The sequence below is a fragment of the Somniosus microcephalus genome, chromosome 3, assembly GCF_052327205.1.
Source record: "Somniosus microcephalus isolate GS21.2 chromosome 3, FLI_Smic_1.0, whole genome shotgun sequence".
Taxonomy (NCBI): domain Eukaryota; kingdom Metazoa; phylum Chordata; class Chondrichthyes; order Squaliformes; family Somniosidae; genus Somniosus; species Somniosus microcephalus.
The window spans coordinates 357,901,056-357,922,744 of record NC_140989.1 but is presented as its reverse complement, the minus strand read 5'-3'; the positions used below and the strand labels follow the sequence as shown (position 1 = coordinate 357,922,744).

Genomic DNA, 21,689 nt, shown 5'->3' with positions numbered 1-21,689 from the left:
ATTTCACCCACTCCGAGGAAGCCTTTCCTCCCAACAGCTAACTCCTCTCTCTCTCTCTCTCTGCCCAGTTTTTATGGCCCAGAAATTCAGGTCGGGGGCTTCCCGCGGGTGCAAGCCCCTGACCTGCGCTTACCTACCACGCCGGCCATTGAGCTGTGGGCCCGCGTGGGATTCCGATCCTGGGCCTCCTCCAACTGCCGGCGCGCAGTGCTTGCGTATCCCAGGGGCGCAGTTAGTTCGATGCGTCCCCTGGGATCACATGGGCCATGGAGAGCCAATGGTAGCAGGGAATGCTTCATTCATAAGTTTGACAGGAAGGGCTGTCAAACTTATAAATACTATAAGCCCCAAAACATCACTAAATCTTCAAATAAATTTTTAAAAACATCACATTTTTTAAATAAACTATAAATTACATGAAATAACTATTTTAAACAATGACTTAAATTTTTGAAAAAAGTAATTTTATTTTCTAACGGGGCTAAAAATAAATTTACCTTTCTTTAAAGTATTTAAAAATAATAAACCTGTGGAAAAAATGTTTTAATTTTAATTAATTCACCACTTACCTTGTAAAAAGCAGGCCTTGCGACTGCTTTTTATATGTCTATCTTCTGGAGACTTACCCTCCCGAGGAAACCTGCAAAAAAAACGTATGTTCGATGTGCACGCGCAGCCTCTCCTACGCACGCATTCCACCTCTTAACCCCTTCTTTCAGGGGAACGGAAGTGCCGGTTTCCCGCGCATGCGCAGTGCATGCAGGAAACCGGCACTTGCATTGGGCCTACGGGTGAGTACACAGCACCTACTCACCCGTGGAGACCCAAAGTTCTGGATACTTATTTCGGTGGGCTGGGATCACAGATGTCTATCATTTTTCATCCACCTCATGACTTTTATTACCAGGTACTTCCTGACCATCTTATTCTTCGAGCTGGAGTTCAGTTATTTCTTATCCTTTTGTGTCAGATGTTTTATTATGGTTAAGGGTGTTTTGCTTATTTGGCTGACTGGTTCCCCGTCTCCCTTATCAGACTTGCTATGCATGTTTGGGAGGCCTGCTTGTGCTGACCTAAGGCCTCCCTCTGTTCTTATCTGATGTGATTGGAATTCTTTCTGGGCAGTAAGTTAGTGGGTTCGCAGATCTATTTCCTACGGAATCATTAAGTACCTTATAACTTGCAACTTTCTTTAGGATTACATATTTCTTACACCCGTGACAATCCCAAGTCCATGGGGGGGGGGGGGGAGGCGGGGGGGGTAAATTTCCTCAGGGCTTTTCCCACTCTGCCAAACTTCCATCGATGTTATGGCGGGAGAGAGGGAGACGCCCCGAGGAAATTCGCGGCGTGTGCCTCCTGGTCACGGATTTGCCAATCGGTGCAAACAACCTTCCACTCGCAATAGATATAATCATTTTGAAGATCCCCTTTTACCTTCTCTGTTCCAGTGAAAAGGACTGCCACTTTTGTAAAGATTTTCTCGTAACAATGCCCCCTCATTCCTGGTATCATTCTAATGAAGCTCCACTGTTGCCTTTCCATGGCTGTAATATCCTTCTGATAATGAGGGCCCTAGGACTCCACACAGAGGCCGCGATTTTACCAGCGCTCAGAGGGCGGGTTCGGAGGCAGGTCCGCTGTCAAAATTGAAATGATTGACCGCGGGTTGGGAACCCACTCCGAACCCGCCTCCATGTAAGTTTCCAAAGTGCCGGGTCTGAGAATTCAGAACAGACCCGACACCAAGCGGTGGGGGAGGCATTAAAGATAGTTAAAATGCTTGTTAAACGCGTGTTAACTACTATATTGCCAGCCGATTTCTATTTTCCCAATTTTTTTATGGGGTTCACGTCGTTCAGAGATCACGTCAGGTAAGTAAGTCGGGTTCTCTGTGTCTCCCCATTGCTGTGAATAGGTGACAGCTGCGAAAGTGGTATGAAAGCTTCCATTTCACAGCTGTTCACTTTCCAATGTCAGAAACATAGAAGATAGGAGCAGGAGTAGGCCATTCGGCCCCTCGAGCCTGCTCCGCCATTCAATGAGATCATGGCTGATCATCCAAACTCAGTACCCTGTCCCTGCTTTCTCCCCATACCCCTTGATCCCTTTAGCCTTAAGAAATATATCTAACTCCTTCTTGAATATATTTAATGAATTGGCCTCAACTGCCTTCTGTGATAGAGAATTCCACAGGTTCACCACTCTCTGGGTGAAGAAATCCCTCCTCATCTCTGTCCTAAATGGCTTACCCCTTATCCTTAGACTGTGACCCCTGGTTCTAGACTCCCCCGCCATCGGGAACATCCTTCCTGCATCTAGTCTGTCCAGTCCTGTTAGAATTTTATAAGTTTCAATGAGATCCCCTCTCATTCTTCTAAACTCCAGCGAGTACAAGCCCAGTCGACCCAATCTCTCTTCATACATCATTCCTGCCATCCCCGGCATTAGTCTGGTGAATCTCCGCTGCACTCCCTCCATGGCAAGAACATCCTTCCTCAGATAAGGCGACCAAAATTGCACACAATACTCAAGGTGTGGTCTCACCAAGGCCCTGTACAACTGTAGCAAGACATCCTTGCTCCTGTACTCGAATCCTCTCGCTATGAAGGCCAACATACCATTTGCCTTCTTAACCGCCTGCTGCACCTGCATGCTTACCTTCAGCGACTGGTGCACAAGGACACTCAGGTCTCGTTGCACTTCCCCTTCTCCCAATCTATTGCCGTTCAGATAATAATCTGTCTTCCTGTTTTTGGCACCAAAGTGGATAACCTCGCATTTATCCACATTATACTGCATCTGCCATGCTTCTGCCCAATCACCCAACCTGTCCAAATCATTCTCGAGTTTCTCGGCATCCTCCTCACAGCACACATGCCCACCCAGCTTTGTGTCATCTTCAAACTTGGAGATATTACATCTAGTTCCCTCGTCTAGATCATTAATATATATTGTGAATAGCTGGGGTCCTAGGACCGATCCCTGCGGTACCCCACTAGTCACTGCCTGCCACTCGGAAAAAGACCCGTTTATTCCAACTCTTTGCTTCCTGTTTGCCAACCAGTTCTCTATCCAAGTCAGTACCTTACCCCCAATCCTATGTGCTTTAACTTTGCACGCCAATCTCTTATGCGGGACCTTATCGAAAGCCTTCTGAAAGTCCAAATACACCACATCAACTGGTTCTCCCTTATCTATTCTACCAGTTACATCCTCAAAAAATTCCAGTAGATTAGTCAAGCATGATTTACCTTTTGTAAATCCATGTTGACTTTGTCCGATCCTGTCACTGTTTTCCAAGTGCTCTGCTATTACATCTTTTATAATGGACTCTAGCATTTTCCCCAGTACTGATGTCAGGCTTACATAATTCCCTCATAATTCCCTGTTTTCTGTCTACTACCTTTTTTAAATAGTGGGGTTACATTAGCTACCCTCCAATCCATGGGAACTATTCCAGAGTCTATAGAATTTTGGAAGATGACCAGCAATGCTGAAGCTTGAGCCTTCAGGACTTGGAAGACACTTTTGAGCTTCATGCAGTTTGGAAGTGTTTGGAGTAAACTTTCTATCCACTGTCACCTCCTTGGAGCAAGCTCTCTCACCATTGACAGATCGCTTCTGTCATCTCAACTTCAGCATCGATTCCAACAACATCAGTGCCCTTGAAAAAATCTCACCTTGGTCCTCTGAGCCCCAACACCAGCAGCACCAGGCACTCCAGCAGCACCAACAGCAACACCAACCTTCTCCGCAATCATCTGATGCTGCACAGGACACAGGGCATTAGCCCCTAACAACATTGTTGCCCGGGAGGCCAGCGATGGCATCACCATGGCCAGATTTACTTCAGTTGACGCTGTACAACCTGGCTGCCACATGATGACAACACATTAACAGAAACTTCACATGATCATTGGCTAAGCCTCTCAAGTGCCTACCCTTGTTTGTTGTTAGTTGGTATGATTGGACTAGGATGAGGGTGAGTGTGAAGGGTGGCTAGTGAGATGGGAAAGTGATAATGTAGATAGAGAGGGATGGGTGGAGTTGCAAGGTAAGTTGGTGTGAGTAAGGATGTGCAGGAGTAGGGTAGGGAAGGCAGAGTGATGTGGATGTGATGAGAGGCACAGCAGGATGTGGTTGTGTGGGGCTTGGCAGTAACATTTCTTGATCTGCTCAGATCATTGAAAGGTTTGCGCCACTGCAGCCTGGTCCTCCTGATGACACCCCTGCTTGTGTCCTCCTGTGCAACGTGCAACCAGGCTGCGTTGGTCTCCTGGGGAGGTCTATTCCGCCCATTGGAAGGGAAGAGAACCTCCCTGCGTGCTGCGACTCCCTCCATAAGCATATGGAGGGAGTCATGGGAAAGCCTGGGTGCAGCCGTGCACCTCTGTGCAGTGATTGTCAGTGTTTGCAGTACCTCAATGCTGTAGAATACTGACAACACAACTATCAAGATCAATTTGGACATGGCCACTTTAAGGAAACCGGCTGATGACGTGTCATCAAATGACATCATCAGACCCGCTTCCTATTAATTGGCTGGGAACCTCACAGGGCGGGCTTAACAAACCCCATCAACGTAAAATCGCTTGAAGAGTGCAGGCTGCAGTAGGCAGCGGGCTGGGACCGCGACACCGGCCGCCCCGGACCTGCCTCGGTACAGTGCCTAAACCAATATGGCGTCAGACGTATTTTCAACACTGCTTGGACGTAGAAGGTTGGCCCCCGAAATGGGACATTTTTGCAGCAAACGGGCACAAAGAGGTCCAATTTGATCCCCGTAATCAAATCTCACCTTCATCCAACTAATTTCCGGTTCCTCCTCAAGAACAAGAGAAACAATAAAAATGTGCCATGCTGTCCCTATTTAGTGGGCTCACTTAAATTTTTCTGGTCAGCTTTTCACTTCTGACCAGCTCTGGGCTTGTGGGATCTTGCTGTCCCCAAAAGTGACTGTCACATTTGCCTACTGTAAGAAATCACACAACAGGTTATAGTCCAACAGCTTTATTTGAAATCACAAGCTTTCGGAGCGCTGCTCCTTCGTCAGGTGCAGTAATTCAATCAAAGTAATTCACTGCACTTTGAGCACTTTATGAAGAGATCCGATAGGGTGCTCTGTACAACAACAACAACAACTTGTATTTATATAGTGCCTTTAACGTAGTAAAATGTCCCAAGGTGCTTCATAGGAGTATTTTAAGACAAAAAATTTGACACCGATCCACATAAGGAGAAATTAGGGCAGATGACCAAAAGCTTGGTCAAAGAGATAGGATTTAAGGAGCGTCTTAAAGGAGGAAAGAGAGGTAGAGAAGCGGAGAGGTATAGGCAGGGAATTCCAGAGCTAAGGGCCTAGGCAACAGAAGGCACGGCCACCAAAGATTGAGCGATTATAATCAGGGATGCTCAAGAGGGTAGAATTAGAGGAGCACAGATATCTCTGGGGGTTGTGGGGCTGGAGGAGATTACAGAGATAGGGATAGGACACAGGCAGCCGAGTTTTGGGTCACCTCAAGTTTACATAGGGTAGAACGTGGGAGGCCAGCCAGGAGTGCATTGGAATAGTCAAGTCTAGAGGTAACAAAGGCATGGATGAGGGTTTCAGCAGCGGATGAGCTGAGGCAGGGGCGATGTTACGGAGGTGGAAGTAGGCGGTCTTAGTTAAGCCACGGATATGTGGTCGGAAGCTCATTTTGGGGTCAAATATGACACCAAGGTTGCGAACAGTGTGGTTCAGCCTCAGACAGATGTTAGGGAGAGGGTTGGAGTCAGTGGCTAGGGAACAGTGTGTGTGGCGGGGACTGAAAACAATGTCTTCGGTCTTCCCAATATTTAATTGGGGAAAATTTCTGCTCATCCAGAACTGGATGTCAGACAAACAATCTGACAATTTAGAGACAGTGGAGGTGTCGAGAGAAGTGGCGGTGAGGCAGAGCTGGGTGTCATCAGCGTACATATGGAAATTAACATTGTGTTTTTGGATAATGTCGCCAAGGGGCAGCATGTAGATGAGAAATAGAAGGGGGCCAAGGATAGATCCTTGGGGGATACCAGAGGTAATGATGTGGGAGTCATAGAGTCATAACGGCACAGAAGGAGGCCATTCGGCCCAATGAGTCCATGCCGGCTCTCTAGAGCAATCCAGTCAGATCCATTCCTCCACTCTACCCCCGTAGCCCTGCAAGTTTATTTCCCTCAAGTGCTTATCCAGTCTCCCCTTGAAAACATTGAGTGTCTCCGCTTCCACCACTTCCGTCGGCAGCGAGTTCCAGGTCCTCACCACTCGCTACATAAAAAAGTTTTTCCTCACACCCCCCCGTATCTCTTGCTCAAACCCTTAAATCTGTATCCCCTAGTCCTTGTACCATCAACTAGTTGGAACAGCCTTTCCCCGTCTAGCCTATCCAAACCCGTCACAATCTTGTACACCTCTATCAAATCACCCCTCAGCCTCCTTTGCTCTAATGAAAACAAATCCAGCTTCTCCAACCTGTCCTTGTAGTTAAGATCCCCCATCCCCAGAACCATTCTGGTAAATCTCTTCTGCACCCTCTCAAGGGCCTTCACATCCTTCCTAAGGTGTGGTGACCAGAACTGGATGCAATACTCCAGTTGTGGCCCAACTAGTGCTTTATAAAGGTTCAGCATAACTTCTCTACTTTTGTACTCAATACCTCTATTTATGAAGCCCATGATCCCATATGCTTTGTGTGATATCCGAGTAGTAAGGTCAGAAACTGAGAGAAGCGAGATATAAGGAACAAAACCCAACTGTTTATTGCACGGTGTAGCAGGGAGACATTGCTCTTACAGGCTGGAAGCAAAGCACACAATTTCTTACTGCATGATGGCAAGATGGAGGATTCACCTCTGAGTCATACCCATAATGCAATGCCACATTACCTTAATAACTGGTGCACCAGGACATTGAGTACATGACCCATTACCTTAAATACTGGTGAATATGAAACCTTACTCTTTGGCTCCATCTGGTGGATAACTTAAACATTACATCCCAGATTACTATATCCCTCCCCTCTTAAGTTGAACATCAATTTCTTAACAACATTCTTAAAAAGTCCCATAAGGAAACTCCTTTAACGATAGTCCATACTGAACGAATCTAGCAGGTCGTTATCAATCTCTCTGGCAGCTTGTGAGTCCTTGGTGAATGTCGTACAGTCAAGTCCCTGCTTGGTTGTGGTAGAGCCACCTGCTGCTCCTGAGCAGTACTCAGAGTATCTGACTCTGCTACGATGGTTTCGTCTTGATGAAGGGGCCCAGGTGGAACTGGCTCTGTTCATGGTGGTGGTACCACCGATGCATTTGGATAACTGGGGGCCAACTTGTCCTCCGATATCTCCTCTGGAACCTCCATTTCAATATCCCCTTGTCTGGTCAGTATCTGATCTACATGTCTGTGTGCTACCTGACCAGTTCCCACCATGACCGTATATGATACTGGACCGGTCATTGAGTCTATGATGCCAGGAATCGATTTTGGACCATAACCGAAATTCCTGGTAAGGACCGCATCTCCTTCTCCAAAACTGCGGCTCTTTGTCCTTCTGTCATGGTTCTCCTTTTGTTTGATTTGTCGGTTTTCCACCTTCCTTTTTAGATCTGGGTGAACCAGGTCAAGAGTGGAGCATAGTCGACGTCCTAACAACAGCTCAGCAGGAGAGAGTCCTGTGGTAGATTGAGGTGTTATTCTGTAGCTGAACAGAACTCGTGACACCTTGGCTGCCAATCTCCCTTCCGTACTTTTTTTCATCATCTCTTTAAATGTTTGTACGGCTCTCTCCGCAAGTCCATTTGAAGACGGATGATATGGAGCTGAGGTCACGTGCACTATGCCATTGTTTCTCATGAACTCTTTTGTTTCTGTACTCACAAAACACGTGGCATTGTCACTTACTACGATCTCTGGTAGCCCTTGATTACTAAAACTCCTACGCAGGCAGTCTATAGTAACAGTAGATGAAGCAGAATTTACAGGATACACATCCATCCATTTGGAATGTGCATCAGTGATTATGAGGAACATCTTTCCCATGAATGGACCCGCATAATCTACATGTAATCTTCTCCATGGTTTATCCGGCCACTCCCAGGGGTGGAGAGGAGCCACTGCTGGTGCCTTCCTGTGTACTTGACAAGTGCTGCATGTCTTGACTAGATTTTCTATCTCCTCATCTAGCTTTGGCCACCACAAGTAACTCCTTGCCAAGGCTTTCATATGCGAAACTCCAGGATGACACTGATGTAGTTGCCCTAGGATAGACTGTCGTGCTGGCTGTGGAATAATCACTTGTGCTCCCCACAACACGCAACCATCCTGCACACTCAACTCTGTCTTCCTGACACTGTAAGGTATGAAATCAGTCCCTTCCAGATGCTGTGGCCAACCCCTCATCACATATTCTCGGACTCTAGACAGTACTGGATCTTTACTGGTCCATGTCCTTACTTGTTCTGCGGTCACAATTGCCGTGTCCGTGTCCTCCAACATCAAAACTCTGTCCTCTGGAGCTGCACGGGTAGGTGTACCTGGCAGTGGAAGATGGCTAAGGCATCTGCGTTCCCATGGTACTTGCCTGCCTTGTAAACAATGACATACTCATACGCCCTCAACGTCACTGCCCACCTCTGGATCTGGGGTGACACCATCTGTGGTACTGCTTTCATTTCATTAAAAAGAGATAGAAGAGGTTTATGATCGGTGCATATGGTGAATTTCCTGCCATATATGTACTTGTGAAACCTCTGTAACCCAAACAGTACTGCTAACCCCTCTTTATCTAACTGGGAATAGTTTTTTTCTGCCGGTGTCAGAGTTCGAGACATAAACCCTATTGGTCTTTCTGTTCCATCTTCCAAGCTGTGTGAAAGAACCGCCCCCACCTCGTAAGGTGAAGCATCACAAGAGAGAATGATGTCTTTCTCTGCATTGTAGTGAAACATCACATCCGAGGACAGCATCAGTTTCTTGGACTGTTCAAATGAAACCCTCTGTTCCTCTTCCCACTGCCACTGTGTCTCCTTGCGCAGAAGTTTGTGAAGAGGTGCTAACACTGTTGCCATGTTTGGTAAAAACCTGTTATAATAGTTTAGCAGTCCCAGGTAAGCTCAGTCACATTGGTAGGAGCTGGGGCCTCCTGCAGTGCTTGTACCTTCTCCTTGATTGGATGGAGCCCGGTGGCGTCCACTCTGTGTCCCAGGAACACGGCCTCATTCCCCAGGAAAGTGTACTTACTCCTTTTGAGCCATAACCCAGCCTTATCCTCTCAGAGTGCTCAGATGCTCCTGGTCGGTTCTTCCCATCACCAGAATGTCATCCAGATAGATCGAAACGTGGGATCCCTTGCAGTACACCCTCGATTGTCCTTTGGAAAATAGCTGGACTAGATGAGACACCGAATGGTAAGCGGTTATAGGTAAACAAACCCTTGTGTGTATTTATGGTTACATACTTCTTGGATTCCTCATCTAGTGTAATCTGCAAGTATGCATGACTCATATCCAGCTTCGTGAATTTCTTCCCTCCAGCCAGGTTCGCAAAGAGATCCTCTGTTTTGGGAATAGGATACTGTTCTAGTTTAGATACCCTATTTACTGTCAATTTATAATCTCCACAGAGTCTTACCGAATTGTTCGGTTTTAAAACAGGTACAATGGGAGCTGCCCATTCTGAACATTTCATGGGTTCCAGAATTTTCTCTCTCAAAAGACGGTCAAGCTCAGCCTCTACCTTCGGTTTCATGGCATAAGGCACAGGTCGTTGTTTAAAAAACCTTGGCAGTGCCTCCTTGTCTACATAAATCTTAGCTGGGGGGCCATTAAATGTGCCAAGTTCTTCCTTGAACACGTTCTCATGTTCAATCAACACTTCTTGCAAAGACAACTGTTTGCCTCCCTCTATTTGATTTATTGCTCCCCAATCTAATTGAAGTTCTTTTATCCAGCCCCGACCTAACAAGTTTGGTCCACAACCCGATACTACAACTACAGGTAGCTGTTCCATGGTGTCCCTGTGTTGCACAGTTACAGTAGCTGTACCCAATGTCGCCACTCGTTCACCGGTATATATTTTAAGCTGCATAGAGCTAGACTTTAACTCTGGAACTTTTGCACGGTTCCACAATTTTGAGTACTCCTCCCTGTTCATTATGGTTACGCCGCATCCTGTATCCACTTCTAAGTTGACCTTAGAGTCATTTACCGTCAGTTGCAAAGTGATAGGATCCACTTTTGGAATGTTCTCTACCATACTATGCATTATGAACATGTCATCTTCTTGCTCAGCTTCTCCGCTGATGTGATGTGCTCCCTGTTTTTTCACTTCTCTTCCTAGGTTTTGCTTTCCTCCCCTTTTGGTTTGTATTCCTCCACAGTTGCTTTTGCCCTGCATGCACGTTTTATATGTCCTTTTTTCCCACACTTGTGGCACTTTTCCTCCAGAAACCTGCATTCCCTCACCAGGTGATTGCCATTGCATCTAGAACATGCCTTTACATGCTCACATTGTGGTTTCTGACACATATTTAACTTGTGCACAGCAACCTGACTTGCAACTTGCTTTGTAGTAGCCCAGCCGGAACCTTGTATTTCTTTTACATCTCGGTTCGCTGTCTCTATGGCTTGAGCAAGTTCCAACACTTTTTCATACATAAGCCCAGTCTCGGACAATAATCTCCTCTGCATTCGATCATCCATTATCCCGCAAACTAGCCTATCTCTCAGCATGTCTTTCAGGTTGTTCCCGTAATTGCAATCGTGTGCCAATTTTCTCAACACCGCTACATAATCCAATACAGTCTCTCCCGGTTTTCTGTTCCGTGAATTAAATTTGAAACGCTGTACAATCTCACTCGGTCTGGGATTGAAATGTTCCCTCAGCAAGGCCACTAAGTTAGCAAATATTCTGTCTCCAGGCTTTTCAGGACTGCATAAGTTTCTCATTAAACTATACGTCTGACTTCCCATGGAAGTGAGCAAAATAGCTCTCCTTTTTCCGACATCATCTATATCATTTGCTTCAAAGAAATGCATCAGCACCTCGCAGTACTCATCCCAGGTCTGTGTCTGAACATCAAAAGCAGAGATCTTTCCTACCGTAGCAGCCATGATCCTCTATTCAGTGATCTTTTTTTTTTCCGTCACGATGTGATCTGTTGATCCTCGTCGCCAATATGTGATATCCGAGTAGTAAGGTCAGAAACTGAGAGAAGCAAGATATAAGGAACAAAACCCAACTGTTTATTACATGGTGTAGCAGAGAGACATAGCTCTTACAGGCTGGAAGCAAAGCACACAATTTCTTACTGCACGATGGCAAGATGGAGGATTCACCTCTGAGTCATACCCATAATGCAATGCCACATTACCTTAATAACTGGTGTACCAGGGCATTGAGTACATGACCCATTACCTTAAATACTGGTGAATGTGAAACCTTACTCTTTGGCTCCATCTGGTGGATAACTTAAACATTACATCCCAGATTACTATACTTTGCTAACCACTTTCTCAATATGTCCCGCCACCTTCAGGGGCCTGTGCACATTAACTCCCAGGTCCCTCTGTCCCTGCACACTCTTTAAAACTGTGCCATTAAGTATATATTGCCTCTTCCTGTTCCTTCTGCCAAAATGCATCATCTCACACTTCTCTGTATTAAATTCCATCCAACACTTGTCTGCCCATTCTGCTAGGCTTTCTATGTCCTTTTTCAGTCGATTGGTTTCATCCTCACTGTTTGCCACACCCCCAAGTTTGGTGTCATCGGCAAATTTAGAAATTCTACTCTTTATTCTAATATCCAGGTCATTTATATATATCAAAAAAAGCAGTGGCCCCAGCACTGACCATTGGGGAATACCACTGTCTACCATCCCCCAGTCTGAAAAACAGCCATTTACCACAACTCGCTGTTTTCTGTCCTTCAGCCAATTCCTTATCCAAGCTACCACTGACCCACCTATTCCATGAGCCTCAGTTTTGTTAGTCAGCCTTCTATGTGATACTTTGTCAAACGCCTTCCTAAAATCCATGTAGACAACATCCATTGCATTCCCTTCATCGATCCTCCCCGTTACTTCATCAAAAAATTCAATTACATTAGTGTGGGAGCGGGAAGAGAAGCCATTGCAGGTGATTCCCTGGCTACGATTAGATAGATAAGAATGGAACCAGGCGAGTGCAGTCCCACCCAGCTGGATGACGGTGGAGAGGCATTGGAGAAGGATGGAGTGATCAACCGTATCAAAGGCTGCAGACAAGTCAAGAAGGACGAGGATGTAGACTCAAGTCTGCCTTTACTACACCTGTGCATTGTCTAGAGTTCTGACCCATTAAATACTCCTTGCTTTTTGGATTGTACTTGTTAGTTTGAACACACCTGTCTTCTTCACTGTTTCAACCCAAGTTATAACTGGCACCATTTATTTTGATTAATTACAGAGCTTAATTATTTCAGTATTAACCTAATATTTCATGCAATGTACCAGAAGTGCTGCACAACGCATGGGCTTAGCTTTTAATTGAGCCCACCTGGCACCTAAGAAGCATCTATTTGAAAGTAGTGTTGTAGAACTCTTGATGCACAGCCGCCTTGTGACTTTCCATCTATGAATATATTAATTGTCCTGTGACACACACACACACTGAGAGCGTGCTGAGTGTTATTCCAGTTCCCATATTTACATCCATTGACAAGCCTAGTAATTCACCAAGGCAGTCTCCGTTACGGGCTGATTCCTCCTCGCCTGGTTTTCCTCTCTGCCCTACATCCAGGCAATTATTTAACATCCAAGCATGAAAATGTTCCCTTCCGAGTTAGCGAAATACCAGATAGTGTGGCGGGTAGCGGAGTAGCGAGGAGGTAACGCTCTGGTTGCTCTGTACAACTGTATCGTAAATGTGCTCAGAGAGACCCTGGACGAAAAATTCATATACTTACCGCCACCTGTTAGCGCCAGCGATTCTCGAAGAAATGGCGGCCGCCGCTCTTGCGCCAGCAGGAGGCGGTCCCCGTGGTATCCACCATATTTGTGGGCCCCTTTGCGCTGTTGGTAACTGGCAGCACCCTGTAAAAAAGAAAATGGTGGCGTGATGACGTCAGTCAGCGTGCAATGTCGACTTAACGTCACCTATGTGAACTTCGACCTCAGCGCTCGATTCAGCGCTGGGTCCTAAGCACACCAAGTTAACCTGGCATGCAAGCAGGCTGACAGACGCTGACAGGGGTGATATCTGCAGCTGTTAAAGGAACACACATTAATCAGGTAAGTTTAAATGGAAGGGTTTGGCCTTGGTTTTTTGGATTTTATTGAAGTGGTGGCTTGCTGCAATATATGGGAAAAGTTTTTTAAGTGTTTTGGGAGTGCTGCTGGGCGTTTGCAAGGGCTCAGATGGTAAGCGAACACCTTTGAGAAGGCAGAACATGCTGCAAATACTCAGCAGGTCACGCTACATCCGTTGAGTTCATGTCTCAGGTCGACATGCTGCCTGACCAACTGAGTATTTGCAGCATTTCATGCTGTCACTTCACAATTACAGCGTCCGCTTGCAGAGGGAAGAGGAAGATGCAGAAGAGCAAGATGCAGAAGAGGAGGAAGCCGAAGAGGAGGATGCATCCCAGACAGCCCCTTTGTGGCCGGGTTGCCCGGGATGGAATTATCTGCCTGCAGTCCCACTGGCTGGGCAGGCTGCCTCTTCTTGTTGACCCATTGGCTGGGCTGGCTGCATTTCTTGAGTGTGTGAAATGAGGAAGGCACAAGGGAGAGCGGGAAAGCAAGAGGTGCCTGCCAGAAGGAAGATAACGTACGGGGATACCCGTATCTTGTATCCTTTCAGCCCCGCCACTGGCCAAGGGCTCAGTCATGCCCCTGCCAGGAATGGCTTGTACCGTCTCCTCCAAGTGGGTGAGGTGATGCTAGGAATGGGAGATGTGCTTCGTTATCGGTGCAGATTGTTGGTAGGTGAGTTATTGGGGGTCCTGCATTGAGCAGTGTGTGAGGCTCGTGGTGCAGTTGGTAGGAGACGGCTTTTGAAGATTCATTCACTGACCTTGACCAGTCGTCTGAGGTCATGAACCTTATTTCTGGAGCCAGGTGGTGGGGGCGAAACTGATGGTCTTGATAATATACTCCCACATCATTCTTTCTGGAGGGCCTCCTGGCCCCTGTGGGTAGAGGACCTCTCTTGCAGTGTTGACCCCCTGCACAAAGCTGGAGTGCTGCGTGCGAGACCCTCGGTGCCCCTTCCCTGGCTTGCTGAGCCATTTGTGTTAGTTTTGAGGCAGTTTTCCCATTTGTTCAGTTTAGGACGGTAATTCAGCTTTAACAGCTGAATAATCACATTTGGAACTTCTTGAATATTTGTAAAAAAAAAAGACAGAAAGGGCTGAAAAATGTATTGAATCATTGCGTTTTATTTTGTCTTGCTTCAATGTGCATGGCCCTTTAAATTTCAGAGCTCCTCACTGCCCACAAAGCATTGCGAGCTTCACAGCCTCGCACACAGATGCTCGGGGAAGCAGCAACGCCGCACCAGGACTACAAATTGGTCCTGGATCCCTCGTGCAACGTCACCAGGACCGCGTTGCGCCTAAGGCTAGCGCTGCACCACCTACCTCCATGCCCCCCACACCAATTTAGGTCGGCTAGTGCTGCGGCCATTTCGTGCGGCTGTTAACGGCAGTTGGCGGTGACACCGACTGCTTTGCTGGCGATCACTAATTCCGCCCCCCGCCCCCGGTTAAGGATGCCATTTATACACTGGATTAGCACTCCCGATCCAGAGATTTACATGCTGGCAGCACAAATCGGGAAAGTCGTGTTGGGAACACTGACTGCAGCCAAAACCTCGGTGTGTGCTCCCATCGCAGGAAGCTCCGTACCAGGAGAGCAAGTCCAGAATAGTGACCAAAGAAATGGGTCTTCCTTATTGACGCTTCCTCCAGTGACATTTTTCTAACTTTTAAAATCTCCCTCTTCATGTCTCACTATCTCTGGCTCTCTCCCATCTCTCTCTGTGTATCTGTCCCTCTCTCACCCTTTGTATCTCGCTCCCTCACTCTCTCTCTCTATCCCCACCTATCTTTGTCTTTCTCTCTGTCTCTGCCTCATATTGTCTCGTTATTTTGCTCCGTCTCTCACTGTATCTCTGTCTTTCTTATCCTATCTCACGCCGTCTCTCCATCTCTCTCCCTTTGTCTACCTTGCTCCCTGTCTAGACCTCTGTCACCTAGTCTCTCTCACTGTATCTCTCTCTCTATCTCTATCTTGCTGCCTATCTTGCTCCCTGTCTCTCTCTCAATCACTCTGTCAATCTTGCTCCCTGTCTCTTACTCTCTGTCTCTCAGTGTCTCTCTGTCTGCCTCTATCTCTCCCTTTCTATCCCTCTGTCAACTTGCTCCCTATCTCTGTCTCTTCCCCTCGTTTCTCTCTGTTTCTCTCTGTCTCACTCCCTGTTTATCTCGCTCCCTATCTCTCACTCGCTGCCTCTCAGTGTCTCTTTGGCTGACTCTCTCTCTGGTTTGTCTTACCATGCCCATGCTTACTTTACAGGTTAATCTGCTGGCATTTGGAGTCATTATTTACAAAGTATTCCGGCACACTTCCATGTTGAAACCAGAAGTGAGCTGCTATGAAAATATAAGGTAGGTTTGAAACCAGCAATCCTTCAATTGAGGCTCAGATCTAAATGTTATGCTGAAATTTTGCACATATTCAAGTTTTAGGGGTTATCTTATTGTTAGCAAACTTCTTCCCTGTCATGCCACCGCCATTTCTTTTATTGCTATTATGAAATATTGAATCTTCTTAAGGGATCTGGATATACTTATGTTAGCAGTATGGGCAGTATATTATTAAGGTAAATATTTGAACAGGCCCTATGGCACAATGGATAGGGTGGCCACATATTGCAATGGATAGGGCAATCCCATGGTTCAATGGATAGTCCTATGGTGCCATGGATAGTGGACTTCCATGGTGCAATTGATAGGGGAGTCCCATGGTCCAATGGTTAGTGGACTCCCATGGTGCAATGGAGAGGGGACTCCCATGGTGCATAGAAGGGGGCTCCCATGGTCCAATGGTTAGTCAACTCCCATGGTGCAAAGGATAGGGGACTCCCATCGTAAAATGGATAGTGGACTCCCATGGTCCAATGGTTAGTGGCCTCCCATGGTGCATTGGATAGGGGACTGCCATAATGAAGTGGATAGGGGACTCCCATGGTACAAAGGATAGGGGGGTCCCATGGTGCAATTGGTAGGGGAGTCCCATCGTGCAATGAATAGGATAATCCCATGGTGTAATGGATAGGGGACTCCCATGGTGCAATGGATAGAGGACTCCCATGGTGCAATGGATAGGGGAGTCCCATGGTGCAATGGATAGGAGAGTCCCATGGTGCAATGGATAGGGGACTCCCATGGTGCCAAGGATAGGGGAGCCCCATGGTGCAATAGATAAGGGACACCCATGGTGCAATAGATAGGGGTCTCCCATGTTGCAATATATAGGGGACTCCCATGGTGCAATGGATAAGGGACTCCCATGGTGCAATGGACTTGGGAGTCCCATGGTACAATGGATAGAGCATTTCCACAGTGCAATGGATAGGGGACTCCCATTGTGCAATGAATAGGTGACTCCCATTGTGCAATGGATAGGGGACTCCCATTGTGCAATGGATAGGTGACTCCCATGGTACTATGGATAGGGGACTCCCATGGTGCAATGGATAGGTGACTCCCATGGTACTATGGATAGGGGACTCCCATGGTGTAATCGATAGGTGACTCCCATGGTACAATGGATAGGGGACTCCCATGGTACAATGGATAGGTGACTCCCATGGTGCAATGGATAGGTGACTCCCATGGTACAATGGATAGGTGACTCCCATGGTGTAATCGATAGGTGACTCCCATGGTACAATGGATAGGGGACTCCCATGGTGCAATGGATAGGGGAGTCCCATGGTACAATGGATAGGTGACTCCCATGGTACAATGGATAGGTGACTCCCATGGTACAATGGATAGGTGACTCCCATGGTGCAATGGATAGGTGACTCCCATGGTACAATGGATAGGTGACTCCCATGGTGTAATCGATAGGTGACTCCCATGGTACAATGGATAGGGGACTCCCATGGTGCAATGGATAGGGGAGTCCCATGGTACAATGGATAGGTGACTCCCATGGTACAATGGATAGGTGACTCCCATGGTGCAATGGATAGGGGACTCCCATGGTGCAATGGATAGGGGAATCCCATAGTACAATGGATATTGGAGTCCCATGGTGCAATGGTAGGGGAGTCCCATGGTACAATGGATAGGTGACTCCCATTGTGCAACGGATAGGGGACTCCCATTGTGCAATGGATAGGTGACTCCCATGGTACTATGGATAGGGGACTCCCATGGTGCAATGGATAGGTGACTCCCATGGTACTATGGATAGGGGACTCCCATGGTGTAATCGATAGGTGACTCCCATGGTACAATGGATAGGGGACTCCCATGGTGCAATGGATAGGGGAGTCCCATGGTACAATGGATAGGTGACTCCCATGGTACAATGGATAGGTGACTCCCATGGTGCAATGGATAGGGGACTCCCATGGTGCAATGGATAGGGGAATCCCATAGTACAATGGATATTGGAGTCCCATGGTGCAATGGTAGGGGAGTCCCATGGTACAATGGATAGGTGACTCCCATGGTGCAATGGTAGGGGAGTCCCATGGTACAATGGTAGGGGAGTCCCATGGTACAATGGATAGGTGACTCCCATGGTGCAATGGTAGGGGAGTCCCATGGTGCAATGGATAGGTGACTCCCATGGTGCAATGGTAGGGGAGTCCCATGGTACAATGGATAGGTGACTCCCATGGTGCAATCGATAGGATACTCCCATGGTGCAATGGACATGGGTCTCCCATGGTGCAATGGATAGGATAATCCCATGGTGCAATGGATAGGGGACTTCCATGGTGCAATAGATAGTGGACTCCCATGGTGCAATGGATAGGGGTGTCCCATGGTGCAATGGATAGGGGACTCCCTTGGTGCAATGGATAGTGGACTCCCATGGTGCAATGGATAGGGGACTCCCTTGGTGCAATGGATTGGATAATCCCATGGTGCAATGGATAGCAAACTCCCATGGAGCAATGGATTGGATAATCCCATGGTGCAATGGATAGCAGACTCCCATGGTGCAATGGATAGTGGACTCCCATGGTGCAATGGATAGGGGACTCCCTTGGGGCAATGGATAGGATAATCCCATGGAGCAATGGATTGGATAATCCCATGGTGCAATGGATAGCAGACACCCATGGTGCAATGGATAGGATAATCCCATGGTGCAATGGATAGGGGTGTTCCCTGGTGCAATGGATAGGGGAGTCCCATCGTGCAATGGATAGGGGAATCCCATGAAGCAAGGGGTAGCAGACTCCCATGGTGCAATGGATAGGATAATCCCATGGTTCAATGGATAGGGGAACCCATGGTGCAAGGGATAGCAGACTCCCATGGTGCAATGGATAGGATAACCCCATTGTGCAATGGATAGGGGAGCCCCATTGTGCAATGGATAGGGGAGTCCCATGGTGCAATTGATAGGGGACTCCCATGGTACAATGGATAGGGGAATCCCCTGGTGTAATGGATAGGGGGCTCCCATGGTGCAATGGATAGGGAATTCCCATGGTGCAATGGATAGGGGACTCGCATGGTACAATGGATAGACGACTCCCATGGTGCAATGGATAGGGGATTCCCATGGTACAATGGATAGTGAAGTCCAATGGTGCAATGGATAGGGGACTCCCGTGGTGCAATGGATAGGGGACTCCCATGGTGCAATAGATAGGGGACTCCCATGGTGCAATGGATGGGCAACTCCCATGGTGCAATGGATATGGTGACCAAGGGGCAATGGATAGCTTGGTTCCAGTGTCTGATGGATGGAATGGCTCAATGTGTATAAGAACATAAGAAGTAGGAGCAGGAGTAGGCCACACGGCCCCTCGGGCCTGCTCCGCCATTCAATAGGATCATGGCTGATCCGAACCTAGACTCACGTCCACTTCCCTGCCCGCTCCCCGTAACCCCTAATTCCCTTATCAGCTAGGAAACTGTCTATCTCCGTTTTAAATTTATTTAATGTCGCAGCTTCCACAGCTCTCTGAGGTAGCAAATTCCATAGATTTATTACCCTCTGAGTGAAGAAGTTTCTCCTCATCTCAGTTTTGAAACGGCAGCCCCTTATTCTAAGATTATGCCCCCTAGTTCTAGTCTCACCCATCAGTGGAAACATCCTCCCCGCATCCACCCGATCAAGCCCCCTCACAATCTTATATGTTTCGATAAGATCGCCTCTCATTCTTCTGAATTCCAATGAGTAGAGTCCCAACCTACTTAACCTTTCCTCATAAGTCAACCCCCTCATCTCCAGAATCAACCGAGTGAACCTTCTCTGAACTGCCTTGAGAGCAAGTATATCTTTTCTTAAATATGGAAACCAAAACTGTACGCAGTATTCTAGGTGAGGCCTCACCAGTACCCTGTATAACTGAAGCAAGACTTCCCTGCTTTTATACTCCATCCCCCTTGCAATAAAAGCCAAGATTCCATTGGCCTTCCTGACCACCTGCTCTACCTGCATACTAACCTTCTGTGTTTCATGCACCAGGACCCCCAGATCCCTTTGTACTGTAGCACTTTGCAGTTTCTCTCCATTTAGATAATAACTTGCTCTTTGATTTTTTCTGCCAAAGTGCATAACCTCACACTTTCCAACATTATATTCCATCTGCCAAATTTCTGCCCACTCACTTAGCCTGTTTATGTCCTTTTGCAGGTTTTTTATGCCCTCCTCACTCACTGCTTTCCCTCCCATCTTTGTATCGTCGGCAAACTTGGATATGTTGCACTTGGTCCCCTCCTCCAAATCGTTTATATAGATTGTAAAGAGTTGGGGTCTCAGCACTGACCCCTGCGGAACACCACTGGTTACTGATTGCCAACCTGAGAATGAACCATTAATCCCAACTCTCTGTTTTCTGTTAGATAGCCAATCTTCCACCCATACCAGTATATTACCCCCAATCCCATGATTTTTTATCTTGTGCAGTAATTTTTTGTGTGGCACCTTGTCAAATGCCTTTTGGAAGTCCAAATGCACCACATCCACTGGTTCCCCTTTATCCACCCTGTTTGTTACGTCCTCAAAGAATTCGAGCAAATTTGTCAAACATGACTTCCCCTTCATAAAACCATGCTGACTCTGTCCGATTAAATTATGCTTATCCAAATGTCCTGTTACTGCTTCCTTAATAATGGACTCCAACATTTTACCAACCACAGATGTTAGGCTAACTGGTCTATAGTTTCCAGCCTTTTTTCTACCTCCCTTTTTAAATAAGGGCGTTACATTAGCAGTTTTCCAATCTGCTGGGACCTTTCCTGAATCCAGGGAGTTTCAGAAAATTACCACCAATGCATCTGTAATCCCTACCGCTACTTCTCTCAAGACCCTAGGATGTAAGCCATCAGGTCCAGGGGATTTATCCGCCTTAAGTCCCATTATCTTACCGAGTACCATCTCCTTAGTGATTTTAATTGTATTTAGCTCCTCCACCCCATAGCCCCCTGTTTGTCCAGTGTTGGGATATTTTTAGTGTCCTCTACTGTAAAGACAGATACAAAATATTTGTTCAGCGTTTTTACCATCTCCATGTTCCCCACCACTAATTTCCCGGTAATGGACAGGATGGCTCAGTAACACAATGGATAAAGCAGCTCCATAATGCAATAATAGGTTCGTTCAAGGTGTAATGTAACGGGTTACCCAGTGGAGCAATAGATAGCGTGACCTAAGCACTAATGGTGACCTGAGGTGTAATTGGGTAGGGAGATTCATGCTGTAATAGATAGGCTGACTCAGTAGTAGAGGGAATAGGGTGGTTCAAGATGTAATGAATAGGGGGGCCTCAATGTGTAATGGACAGGGTGCGTCAGTAATCCAGTGGATTGGTTCCTCTGCAGCACAATGCACAGGGAGGTTCCATGGTGCAATGAAGAGGATTGCTCCATAGCACAAAGGACAAAGTGGTTCAATTTGTAACGAACAGCGCAGCTTCATAGTGCAATGGATAGGATGATCCTCAGTAGAATGGGTGGCTCTGTAGCACAATGGACAGGACAGCTGTGTGGTTCAATGATAGAGAGACTCGATAGTAGAATGGACAGGACAGCTGTGTGGTTCAATGATAGAGAGACCCGATAGTAGAATGGACAGGACAGCTGTGTGGTTCAATGATAGAGAGACTCGATAGTAGAATGAACAGGACAGCTGTGTGGTTCAATGATAGAGAGACTCGATAGTAGAATGGACAGGACAGCTGTGTGGTTCAATATAGAGAGACTCGATAGTAGAATGGACAGGACAGCTGTGTGGTTCAATGATAGAGAGACCCGATAGTAGAATGGACAGGACAGCTGTGTGGTTCAATGATAGAGAGGCTCGATAGTAGAATGGACAGGACAGCTGTGTGGTTCAATGATAGAGAGACTCGATAGTAGAATGGACAGGACAGCTGTGTGGTTCAATGATAGAGAGACCCGATAGTAGAATGGACAGGACAGC

At 47.0% G+C, this 21,689-nt stretch overlaps 1 protein-coding gene across 1 annotated transcript in view; it reads left to right on the top strand.

Annotated features, from left to right (window-relative positions):
* Positions 1-21,689, top strand: part of adgrl4 (adhesion G protein-coupled receptor L4) — a 191,119-nt gene that overhangs the window by 146,373 nt on the left and 23,057 nt on the right. The window contains exon 13 of the mRNA XM_085978287.1: positions 15,582-15,673. Coding sequence (XP_085834413.1) covers positions 15,582-15,673 — 92 coding nt within the window. The remainder of the gene's footprint in view (positions 1-15,581; positions 15,674-21,689) is intronic.